The sequence below is a fragment of the Cimex lectularius genome, unplaced genomic scaffold (assembly GCF_000648675.2).
Source record: "Cimex lectularius strain Harlan isolate CLEC.00 unplaced genomic scaffold, Clec_2.1 scaffold15, whole genome shotgun sequence".
Taxonomy (NCBI): domain Eukaryota; kingdom Metazoa; phylum Arthropoda; class Insecta; order Hemiptera; family Cimicidae; genus Cimex; species Cimex lectularius.
The window spans coordinates 2,610,561-2,623,460 of NW_019392667.1; the positions used below are offsets into that span (position 1 = coordinate 2,610,561).

Sequence of the window (12,900 nt, forward strand, 5' to 3'; positions counted from 1 at the left end):
TTATAATGTCTTTTTTTTTTTCATTATATATAATCTCTGTCTCTTCAGGTGTCGGGCTAAAGTTACCAATCTCAATCCGCTGACTGTCTTCTACATAGATTACGGCAACTCTGATATCGTCAAACTAGAAGAACTACATCCAATGCCGATTAACCTTAAGAATATTCCACCAATGGTAAATCTTATGGAATAATTGAAATAACAACATTTACAACAATTTTTTTTTTTCAGGCCATCAAAATCAAACTAGCTAAAGGAACTCCTTCTGAATATACGGGCCTGGAGAATACAAACATCCTCAATGTGAAAGCAGTTAAAGCAGTTAGTCCTCTAAATATTTAATCTAGCAATTTCATAGATTTTTATATGTTGACACAACTGTTTACAATGCTTTTCTAGGGACTAAGGAAAAAGAGCACTAACTCAACCCCCTGGGGGGGGGGGACAACTAAAAGTGAAAATAATTATTTCAAAATGAAGTTAAAGTATTTAAATAGAAAAATTCCACCCCCAATTTTTTGTTTTAAACTTATAAAAGTTTGAACAAAAATCTATCAAGTATCAGTTAGATAAACATCTCAAATTAATTTGCATTATAAATTTCTGACGGTTCGTAGCCAGTGGTAAGGTGACAAAATTCGATTCTTCCAGTCAGTTGTTTAATCAGAATTCACAGAATTTGGCTCACCACTATTATTATTATTTTTAATACATTATTGAACCCCTACTCTTCTTAAATGTATCAAACCGTTGAAGCAGCAAAGTCTGTGATTCCCAAGGCGCTTGCCACTTATTGGTATATTAGAGCTCCTGACTTGGATCAACCAATTTTTTAGAATGTTCTTCATATTTTATGGATTATTTATTTTTTTATGGTTCTTTATGAGCTGAAACAAATTTACCTATATATATGTATAAAATCTTATGTAAAGTTGGTACTTTTATGTTCTTGGTTGCAGAGCTCGATCAAACTTTATTATTATTTTTTTTAAATAATGTTTTCAAAATTTTATAAACAGATTCGAGAAAAATAAAATACTGAAAAGGTTATTAGATCAATACACAAGTTATTAAATCAAGAAATTAATTTATTATTTTACTATGTTAAAAACAAATAGGATTATTTGGGAACAACGGAAAATTAAACTGTGCAACTCACCTAAAGGAAAATAAGTGACAGACCCAACTAATGACAATAGCCAGATCAATATGAGAGGTGTGTGGTGATGGACCTGTAGTTTGGTCGTTATTGATGATTATAGTCTGATCGTCCTCACCATTTTAGGTAGGACGTCCAGTAGAGCCATTTTCGGCCGAATAGGGCCGGATGATCCAAAAGCAAAGAAACGAATGAGCATTAGAATCAATTCGTTCGGTCGTGTTGGGCTGTGTACTGCCAAAGCACTTTCCGATCCAAATAAAGTTGGATTTTCCAGTCCTATTCGGCCGAATGGTTACTTTGACTTCAACTGTCAACCACGTGACATCAAACGATCACCATTGGTTAACGCTGTTCTTTGCTTTTTCCTTGCCTTTTCGTTTCGTTTTTTTCTATGGATTGCGAAAAATTGATGTGTGGTTGAGGAGCGGCTCTTGGGACATGCGTGATCCACTCTATCATTGGAGAGATGTCCAGCGTAAACTGTGATCGAGGCTTTAGAAATGGAACTTCCAATATTTTTGTTTATTTCTTTCATTCCATTTGTATGTAAACTAAGAATTTTCGAGCAGCAACAAATCTTCTACATCCATTTGGGCTGTGTCGTGAACTGACAAAAATCAGCTACAGTGGACGACGGCGTTCGGCTATATTGCCGGTCGTCAGTTTGGTCAAATAGTTCAGCTGTTGAACGGCCGTCGTAGTTCGATTCCAATGGACGAGCAGCCTTAGTCTCAGACACGTTTCAGCCTCTTGCCATCTTCACATGTATCACCGAATATGAAGATCAAAGAAGTAAAGGTAAACAGATTCCCTCTAGAAGTTTGTTAGGTGATAAGCCTGTAGTTCGGTCATTCTTGATAATTGTGGTCTGCCAACCTCACTGTTTTGGTCTCAGACGTTTTTCAGCCTTTCATCATCTTCACAGGCATCACTGAGTATGAAGATCATAGAAGTGAGGGTAGGCAGAACAAAATGATTTCCCTCTAGAAGTCTGTCTGGTGATAGGGCTGTACTTCGGTCATTCTTGATAATTGTGGTCTGCCAACCTCACTGTTTTGGTCTTAGACGTTTTTCAGCTTCTTGCATCTTCACAGAATTATTATTGAATATCAAGACCAAAAAAAAAGCAAAGGTAGGCAGACCAAAATGATTTCCCTCTAGAAGTCTGTCCGGTGATAGGTCTGTAGTTTGGTCATTCTTGATAATTGTGGTCTGCCAACCTCCTGTTTTGGTCTCAGGCACGTTTCAACTTCTCGCCATCTTCACAGACTTAATACTGAACATGATCATAGAAGTGAGAGTAGGCAGACCAAAATGATTTCCCTCTAGAAGTCTGTTAGGTGATAGGTTTGTAGTTCGGTCATTCTTGATAATTGTGGTCTGCCAACCTCCTGTTTTGGTCTCAGGCACGTTTCAACTTCTCGCCATCTTCACAGACTTAATACTGAACATGATCATAGAAGTGAGAGTAGGCAGACCAAAATAATTTCCCTCTAGATGACCGTTAGGTGATAAGCCTTCAAGTTCAGTCATTCTTGATAATTGTGGTCTGACCGTCCTAGCTGTTTTGGTCTCAGACACGTTTTAGCATCTCGCCATCTTCACAGAATTATCATTGAATAACACACAGTAAAGACACATCAGCACAGAAAACAAACACTTATAGCCTTGAAGATGATCTCAGTAAAGATCGAAACGTCTGCACGATAAATAAAAAGATTTTTAAACCTACGTCACATCAGACCGCATCTCACGATCACCAAATAATAATGAATACTTAACATAAGACTAATGACTGAAATCTGTTTAGACCATCAAAACTCAACTAACGCTCAAAAGATCTCAGGCAAATAGTCAAAGCTCCTTACTACATCACTAATCCTTTATCCATAACCTCATATTGGCTGGTTTTTCTTAACCTTAGTCCTTTGGATAACATGTCAGTGTTGCGACTGGAGAAAAAAAAACATAATCATGCTTATATAATACGTATTTTTATTTACATTTTTTAAACTGCTTTCAGGTGCACAATGGTATGGTTATTGTCCATGTAGCTGGTGTCATTTATCCAGATCTGTCCGAGGAACCTGAAGCTGCTATACCAAGGAGGCCAAACAGTGATCAAACTGTGAAGAAGTAATTTTTTTTTAATGGTTTCAATCAATGACAATCATGAGACCTTTTTTCAGCACAAAACATCCATTTTAATTGTTGTTTTTTTTTTTTAAATATGTTTTTACAGCTTTGTATTAATTTACAGGCTGACTTTGTTCCTTTACAGTTTTTAAATTAGCATTAAATAAACTTAATTTGTTCATTTTGAATTCATTCTTATCCTAATTTCATTCATTTGTCATTTTTTAATCTGGTTTATTACTTCAATTACAAAAATGGATTAAGATGCAAGTGTGTAGCCAATAATTTATCAAATGGAAGTTAAGGTGGTGGTTTCATAGTTGTATTTTACAACTAAAAGGTAAAGGGTACTTCTTGACTTGTTAATCAGCCTGTGCGGTTCAATGAACATTAAAAATGTAACACTAAAAAACATTGGAGGCTGGGTGTTGGTCTGCAAGTCTGTGAACTCATGCTGAACCGGCATTGGGCCTTAATTGGGTCTGTCTTCTCTCACAGGTTTATTGAACTCCTCAAATATGTTTGCAAGTTCTCACCGAAGATGCCGGTTCAGCATGAGACTAAATAAATTTAAAGAGTTTTGAATTATCGCTTCTACATTTTATACTTAGTGTAAGAATTAAAAAAAAAAAAAAATGGACTCTGTTCAAATAATGTTTTTAAATTTACAGAAGAATGAACCATGTAATTTACCTCACCGAGGATAATGCTACAAATGTCATGATTGAAGTGCGTAAAGTAATGAATGAAAATTGCATCACCGGGTCTATCGTGTTGAACGTTGATGAACATAACATGAACATTTTGAAGTACATGACAAACGACAAAATACATAAACTTCTTTCAAATTCCAAACCGAATCTCAACTTTAAGTAAGTGCAAATATATTTAAGAAGAATTACACTGAAATTTTAGCGATGTAAAGGTGTATTTTTTAAATTATTTTTATTAATTAATTTTTTATAACAATATGTCATTGTTATACAAACAATTTTTTCTAGGCCCTCATTAGGCGATGTAGTTAGTGCTAAAATTGGCCGAGATTGGTACAGAGGTTACATTATGGTGAAGCACCCTGGTAAAATTAAAGTTGCTTTGACTGATTACGGGCTTGTCGTAGTCCCAGATGCACTCTCACCCCTTCCACAAGAGGTCAAGTCGATTGCAGAATCAAGTGTGAGATGTATATTTTCAACACCTGTACCAAAAATGTCAGAACTTGTAAGTATTAAACAAAAAAAATTATCGATCTACTGATTTTAAAAATCGGATTTTTGTCTTTAAGATTGGAGAAAAGTTCAAGCTCTGTAACATTAAGAAGGAAGTCGGAAAGTTGATAGGAGAGCTGGACAAATACGGTAATGTTGAAATATTCCCATGGGAGCCTCTTGTCGAAGACGCAGGCCTCAATGCTGTAAAATTGGCGTCAGGGAGCAAAGTGTACCTTTCTTCTTTCCATTCCCCGCATGCGCTTTACGTCCGGTCAGCGGAACACAGCGATTTGCTCGCACTCAGTGAACTCCTCCAGGATGTAGCGGGCCATTGTCAAAAAAGTACCATCACAATTTATTTTGTACTTTATTGTTGTAAAAATATTGTTTGAAATATTTTCAGCGCCCAGTCTTGATAGAAAACCTTGGTGCGGTGAATTTCTATGCTGCAGATTTTCTGAAGACGGGAATTACTACCGAGCACAGGTTTTCAGAAAAATTGGCGACAAATATCAAGTCAACTTTGTCGATTATGGAAACATTGAAACAGTTTCACTTCAAGACATGAAACCATTGACAGATTCATTAAAGGCCGTAAGTTTAAAAATTTAAATCAAACGCCACATTTTTTTACTTTTTATGAATTTTTCCAGGTACCGTCTTTCGCGGTAAAAGTTGGCCTTAAGGGCATCCCAGGTTCTATTTTCAACAGGGATGCCATTCACATATTGAATGAAATTGCTTTAAACGAAGTCCCTCTTCACCTCGTAAGTTTGTTTGATTTTATTTTAAAAATTGAAATATTTCGTTTTTGTATTTATATTGCAGACATACAGCAAATCGCTTGGTGAAGTCACATTAACTATGGATACTTTGAAAGACGGTTCTGAAGTCAACGAAATGATCCACAAAGCCATGCTTCCGACATGGCTGTCGAAGAATACTAAAAACTACAGTGAGTCCAGGGATTTGAATCTTGTAGAAAAAAAATAAATAAATAAATTTCTTTCAGCTGCTCCTTTTATGGTAACAGACGTAAGACATGAGAAATGGGAAATCGGACAAAAGTTGAAGTTAATGGTTGTAGTCGCATCATCACACAAACAGTTATTGGTGATCAATGAAGAGTCACCTGTGTTTGGGACAATAATGACTGTTGTTACTCCAAAAATAAATGAATACTGCAATCAAGGGGATGAAGGTGCATACAACCCACGGCTAAATGAAATATGCTTAGCTAAATACAAAGGTATGTTCAAGTCTAGTGTCAATTACAGTAAAATATTGATATTTCGTATGCTGATCGTTTACCCCAATATATCGTAAGAAAGTGCTGGTCCCTAGAAAAGATCTCATTAAATCTTATGAAACCAATGCATTTTGGCCCCCCTTGGATTAACGTATTTTTTTCTGCCTTCAAGGTCAACAAACCATCTAATTTTTATTGTAGCATTGAAATCCTGATTAAATGTATGAATGGAATGGTAGGGGTTTCCTTAAGGTGGCCATTCACGATCGCTTCTAGCAGTCCAAACGGAGCGATGCCGTACCAAAAACCATGTCAATGGCAAAACTGAACTGGCGTGCCCGGCTGTGCCGAATATTCGACGGGTCCAAACTCCATCGCGCCACTACAAATATCTACCGCGCGTTAATGAATGGGAAAACCTGGTGTGAATGGTGGAATATTGGAGCGCTGGCTTGGTCGTGAATGGGAAAACCCGCGTTTTTTTGGCGCAGTCTTCATCTTTCTGTCACTGAGCAAACATCTCCGTCCTACATTCTTAAAAAGTCAAAAACGTTTATTCTTTATTGGCAATGTGTACAATCGTTTTCATCCTGTTTTTATTCTTTCGAGGAGAATAACAATGGAGGGCCGGGAGTCATTTATTGGCAATGACATCGAATTGAGATTTTATTGTTGAAGTGATTGAATTGTATAAATGTTTACCGTGTTTATGGAAAGTGGTGGACAATGATTACCACGATAGAAATAAAAGAAATTCGGTCCTCAACCAGTTGGTCAACCTTTTCAAAACAAAGGATACAAATGCAACGAGAGATGCGGTATTGATAACCCTTAAACGCTGAGCAGAAATCGTAGAAGAGAACTTAAAGTTTTTGGTAGTTCATCCCTGTAGCGAGAAAAGGTAATGTGGCTGCCAACCTTTTATGTAGAGTAAATATAAATAAGACGTTAATCTTCTTCTTCTTTTTTTTCTCTCTCTCTCTCTCTCTTTTTTTTTTTTTTTTTTTTTTTTGAAGGTTGAAATGAAAAAGCTAGCGTCACGAGGGGATTCGAATCCATGACCTTCGTCTAAATACGCCGCTGTGCTAACTACTTGAGCTATCGTGACTTCGATTCACTCGGACACCAACTCCCCATCTCAACAACCTATCGAATTTTCCTTCTTTTTGCCATTTTTTGGTGTCCGAGAGGATCGAAGCACGATAGCTCAAGTGGTAGAGCAGCGGTGCATTTATCCGAAGGTCATGGATTCAAAAACCTCTCGTGACGCTGACTTTTTCATTTCAACCAAAACCTTACAAAAAAATTTTAATTAATTGAAAGAATTAATTTGGTCAATAGAACACTAAATATAATGAATAAATAAGACGTTTCATCTATCCAATAGTTCTTCGAATCAGCGGGTTCAAGGGAAAGATCTTTCATCAAATCTTCTGTTCAGGAGCCACTTCTTACACCATTTCCTCTTCGGTTTTTTGCTTTTAATATATAAATAAACAGCAGCATAGCACAATTAAAGGTTGAAATGAAAAAATAGTGTCACAAGGGGATTCGAATCCATGAACTTCGTCTAAATATGCCGCTGTGCTAACTACTTGAGCTATCGTGACTTCGATCCACTCGGACACCAACTCCCCATCTCAACCTACAACCTTTTGAATTTTCCTTCTTTTTGCCATTTTTTGGTATCCGAGAGGATCGAAGTCACGATAGCTCAAGTGGTAGAGCAGCGGTGCATTTATCCGAAGGTCATGGATTCAAATCCCGCTCGTGACCCTGACTTTTTCATTTCAACCAAAACCTTACAAAAAATATTAATTAATTGAAAGAATTAATTTGGTCAATAGAACACTAAATATAATGAATAAATAAGACGTTTCATCTATCCAATAGTTCTTCGAATCAGTGGGTTCAAGGGAAAGATCTTTCATCAAATTGATATGGGTATTACGGCGGTTCAGGAGCCACTTCTTACACCATTTCCTCTTCGGTTTTTTGCTTATAATATATAAACAAATAGCAGCGTGGCACAAGAGATCGTCATCCATTTTGAGAAGGTAATTCACTAGATGACGTTCAGAGCGATTGGCAGTAGAGCAGTCGTAAAAGCCCCCTCAAATTTCAGGCACTCCAAATGGAGCTTGGCACAGTTCCATTTGGAGTAATCATGAATGGCCACCTTAAGAATGGACCGAATTCCATGTCACATAAACCACAAGGGTCAATTGTGAATTCTGGTTGTTTCCAGGATTTTGTTTGTTATACCTGATGGCACTGACTCAAGATAAACCATATTGCTTGAGTTGGGTTTCCTCTGCGCGAAAAGTACTCGCAAAACTTGTCTTGCGTTGTGGATAGCCGGAACTGTGAAACTTAGGCGCAGAATGTTTCATGGTGAGCCGATTTGCTGTTGGTTTTTTAGAGCGCATCAAAACATTTTACATTGTTTCTCTCTGTGTAAACACACTTGTCCCGAGTATGAGAATGAACCCGGACGGCTGCATTCGACTTATCCGAATGATCACAGCTACTGATTTTTGTGGGATGCTAAAGATAAAACTCATCATAACAAGAACGAGAGAGGATGCTTGGGAGGAAATGAGCATCAAAATGGGCCAAAGACAAAAGGTACAGCAAAAAGTATCGCCATGATAGCACATGCTGATTCAGCAATCTATAAACAGCTTGTCTCACGCAAACTGATGGCTCACCTTGTGTGAACATGGAAATGGTTAAACTGAGATCTCTCGTTTAGTGGTTTTTTTTTGCACAATGGAAATCCAGATTTAGTGCAATGAAGCATGTAAAAAGTAACAGGGACAACGATTAACAAAAAACTTGTGTCTTCCTAAAGGAGGATATATCAGCCTTGGAACTAGAAAATAAAACCCAAGCCCTCGTCGGATGTCATCTCATGTCAGAAAATAAAGAAAACCCTGTTACTTACAAGGACTTCGTTAATTTTGATGATGACGTTGCAGTTAATAGCATGCTTAACGATAATGAAATTTTAACTGAAACAGACATCGTGGATGACGAAGAAGAGAAACCTGAAGAAATTCCAAGTATCGGTTTTAAAAAGGCCAAGAAATTGATCTATCACGCATGTTGTTTTTTCGCGGGTTCAAACATGGTTGAAAACTCAGGGTGATTTACACTATTGAATTAGCGATATGCAGAACATGTTTAAATAATTTTTGAATGCAAACAAAAAAAGATCAGTATTTTCAAAAATACATGTTTTTATCCTCTGTCCCCATGAAGATATGGTATATCGGGGTTTAACTGTAATGCAAATAATTTAAACAAATATTTCTTTTTTAGATGAAGAGACAGCGGATGTGAGCTGGTACAGAGCAATATGTACACAGCCTCAAGTCAATTCGTCGCATATATTCTTCATCGATTTCGGCAATTACGGGGAAGTCTACCACAAAGACATAAGAAAAATGCCTCCAGATTTTATGGACGAACCAGCCGTATTGAAATCATGTAGAGTTTATGGTATGTCCGCTTTATATCAGCTTTCAATATAAGGTTTTCAGGCGTAAGGTATCAATCAAAATTTAGTACTTACCGATCATCTTGTTCTGCCTAAACTCGCCGGGCGGTCTTTCAGATGAGTTTCGGCATTTTGCCATATTCATTGTTGGGTCTGGTTGAGTTTTTTGAAGTCTAGTCTTAATATTTAAGATTTTGGGATGGATGATAGAAAATCAAACAAGACTCAACTCACAGTAAACAATGGCAGATCCAACACTTCCTAAAGTATTATTAGTATTTTCTTTTTTTAGAAATTATAAATGGGGTGTGTGGAGTTCAATCCTTTTTTTTTTCCTTAATTTGGTTTTTTAACTTTTTTTTTTTAATAAATACAATGGATAGCAGATTTATTATTAATTATTGGTTATAGTTTAAAGAGTTTATTAGATATAGTTTAGAGTGAGACCTTCCATTGATGAGTGTCATGCCTATTTCTTTCAATTGTGGCCACCGGTCCCCTTAGGTGTCAGAAAAAAAAGTCCAGGGGTGACAGTGGGGATTGAACCCACGACTGCGTGATCTATTAACCGAGAGTCTGACGCCTTAACCACTCGGCTACCATTGGCCCTTCTCAGCCTGCAAAGGTGGAAGTATATGGTTTTCGACATAAAGAAGGCAAATCTGGTTTCTTCGGCTCTTCCACCCACAACGTTTATTACTACATTACCCCTCAGACCTCTGCTAGGTCTCCCCCCCCCCCAAAAAAAAAGAAGCATCCTGATGAGCTTGAAATCTGTATAGTTGTAAACATCAAATCTGTGAGTAGAACTATCTTTAAAAAAAAATAAAATAAAATAAAAGCTGTTCCTCATTTCTAGAATTTATCAATTTTTTGCTCCTGCTATAATACATAGGAATACCACATAGAAGTTTTTTAATTGAATACCATTCCATAGAACTCTTGATGGAATTTATTTAGAAATCGTGAGATGCGGTCTGGTGTGATGTAGGTTTCAGAAAAACATTTTCTTTATCATGCCAACATTTTGATCTTTATTGAGATCATCTTCAGGCTCAAAGTGTTTGTCTTCTGTGTAATTGTGTGCCCACTTCGGGCACTCTCAACACGACACGCAAGAATGACACAATTGCATAAAAGATATTTTTAATTACAAAACACATAAAAAAATTTATACGTGTATAAAAATATATATAAATATATTAACAGCTAGGTAAATTCAGGACTCAACGCAGTAAATATGCATAAAAATTTATATACATTTTAATTACAATTTAAAAATGTATGTAATTTAACATAAATTGAAGGTTTATTTTCTATTTTATTTTTTCCTTTTTACACATTTTTCAACTAGTATATGTAAATAAATTCTTTAAAAAATGCTTAACTAAAGGTTTTCTATTTTAATTTTTTTGTTGTACTTGGTGTTGTTTAAAAAAAAAGTATATATGTGCATATTTATGTTATTTGACATATAAATCTGGTCTGGTTGAATAAGAACATGCTATTTGACGAGAGCATGTTTCTTAACTGTGTCCCTAGTAAACTCTGTTTTGATTGTCCAAAACCGGATTTGGAAACATGATGGAACATTGGAGCGTGATAGGCGCATGCATCTGTCAATTTGCTAACGGTTTTGTCGGGTGATGAAACAAACCTGGGGTTCTGCCAAACACCCAATGCCTACATATTCTCGATGTTCCATTTAACGAAACAACACACAAATATTCGGAAGTTTCCTTTATCCGCGAATTAACATGACCCGTTACCTAAAATTTAATAAACATCTCGCTATCACTGAAAATCCATTAATTGAAAAACATCCCTTCTACCGTATTCCAATCCTGATCACTGATTTAAGAGACGATGGCCTAGAGATCTTCCAAAAACTGAGAGTGAGTGAAAATCTGAAAAAATTCTTGTAAATCCAACTGCTAATGTTTTTCAAGTTTTGGTAGTTTTTCTAGTCTTTATAATTTTTTTTCTTTTCTTTTTTTTTATATTGCTGTTAATATAAAACAGTGTTGTTAGCCCATATGGGGTAGTTGTAATATGCGCTGATCAAAAAAAAAAGTTAACCAAAGCTATAAGACATGCCTTTTCTCACATTAACTGTAAAAATTAAAGCAATTTTTTAAAAAATAATCTTAGGTATTAAATGTACTTAAATTTATATTTTGTAATCCACTAAGGACATTTTTGTGAGATTTGGCTGAATTTCTTTGTTTTTATTTCACTTAGAGATACAGTGTTCCACCCTGTATTTCAGTCCATTAAGCTTTGCCTGTCTGTTAACCAGGTTTATCTGATAATCTTCCGGACAACACAAAAGAATTGATCAAATCAAGCTTAGAGAACAACAGTATCAGTGCGACCGTTATCGAAGACTACGAGGATGGTAGCGGAGTCGTTTTCGTACCTGAGGTCAACAAGATTTTGCAACAGAACGGCCTGCCACTTATCAACCCTCAACCCGTTATCTCGGAGGCAGCCGTGTCATGATCTCGTATCACGTTTTACCATTACTTTTATTCTAATTATTAATTTTTTTTTACATAAATGTTTTATATTTAATAAATATTTGTTTCTATAGTTGTTGTGGGCTGCTTGCTACATCACAAAATTCCGGTAAAGCAGTTCCAAGTTTAACAATTCAATTTTTAACAAATGTTTTATTTTGTTTTATAAAATTGTAATAAGTTTTTGGTTTCTAAGAACAAAACAAAAGAATAATAATTCAAAAAATATATATATAAAAGTTGTTTTGTTCTGTACATTATTGAGCAAAAAAATATTAACGTTTCTTGGAGAACATTTTTTTTTTCTTTTTCATAATTGTACAATAAAATTTTATATTGTTTTTAATTATTTTTTTTTTATATTAACAAATGTGTTTTTAAGCATAACAATAGCATAGCAATAAATTTTTACTGTTCATTGTTATATATACATTACATACTCAACATTAATTATATTTCTTTGAAAGTACTTTCGTTGCATTGCTTGTGTAATGAGTGACTATCATTTCTAGTCATTTACAAAAAGGGTTTTAGGAGGAAGGCATATTGAAATTCGCCTATCGCCTTGTTGGCGAGAACTAACAAATGTGTAATTATCGAAAACACTAATTTTAACATGATATAAATGAATAAAAAATTATTACGTTTTTAAATTGTGCGAATATATTGTAACGGGATGACCTGTAGCCCGGTTGGCTATGATTATCGTGATTTGCTTTTTCGCTAGGTTTGTCTAAAAGATAAGGCGAGGATAACTGGAGACTAGCAATATAATTGTGTTTAGTAAAAAAATATACTCTGAATCAGATCATTATTGGACTTTTTGAACAACCTTTGAGCTATTTCTATTGTGGTTATGCTTCACGAACTGTAACTTTGGAAATGAAATGTTTGCCACTCCTGCATTTTAACTAATACAAGGTCAATTTTGTTTAATAGTCTTTGAGTCGAAATATTAACTTTAGTCACTTTACTTGTTACATCCAAATGAATTTTTCAAAAAATTTTTTTAAATTTAGACTTAAAAAAACATATCTCATAACTGATATGTCATTATTTCATACAACCCTACGATTTTGGTAATGAGTTTTTAGTGTTGATATACATATAAAAGGGACGTT

General features: G+C 35.4%; 1 protein-coding gene across 2 annotated transcripts in view; it reads left to right on the forward strand.

Annotated features, from left to right (window-relative positions):
• Positions 1-12,587, forward strand: part of LOC106673878 (tudor domain-containing protein 1) — a 33,165-nt gene extending 20,578 nt beyond the window's left edge. For both annotated transcript variants that reach the window (XM_014406250.2, XM_014406251.2), the window contains 12 exons: positions 49-175; positions 232-321; positions 3,186-3,298; positions 3,970-4,170; positions 4,300-4,519; positions 4,584-4,851; positions 4,913-5,103; positions 5,163-5,276; positions 5,338-5,464; positions 5,522-5,758; positions 9,083-9,262; positions 11,560-12,587. In XM_014406250.2, the coding sequence (XP_014261736.1) occupies positions 49-175; positions 232-321; positions 3,186-3,298; positions 3,970-4,170; positions 4,300-4,519; positions 4,584-4,851; positions 4,913-5,103; positions 5,163-5,276; positions 5,338-5,464; positions 5,522-5,758; positions 9,083-9,262; positions 11,560-11,762 (2,071 nt within the window). In that variant the 3' untranslated portion in view covers positions 11,763-12,587. The remainder of the gene's footprint in view (positions 1-48; positions 176-231; positions 322-3,185; positions 3,299-3,969; positions 4,171-4,299; positions 4,520-4,583; positions 4,852-4,912; positions 5,104-5,162; positions 5,277-5,337; positions 5,465-5,521; positions 5,759-9,082; positions 9,263-11,559) is intronic.
• Positions 12,588-12,900: the final 313 nt, after the last annotated feature.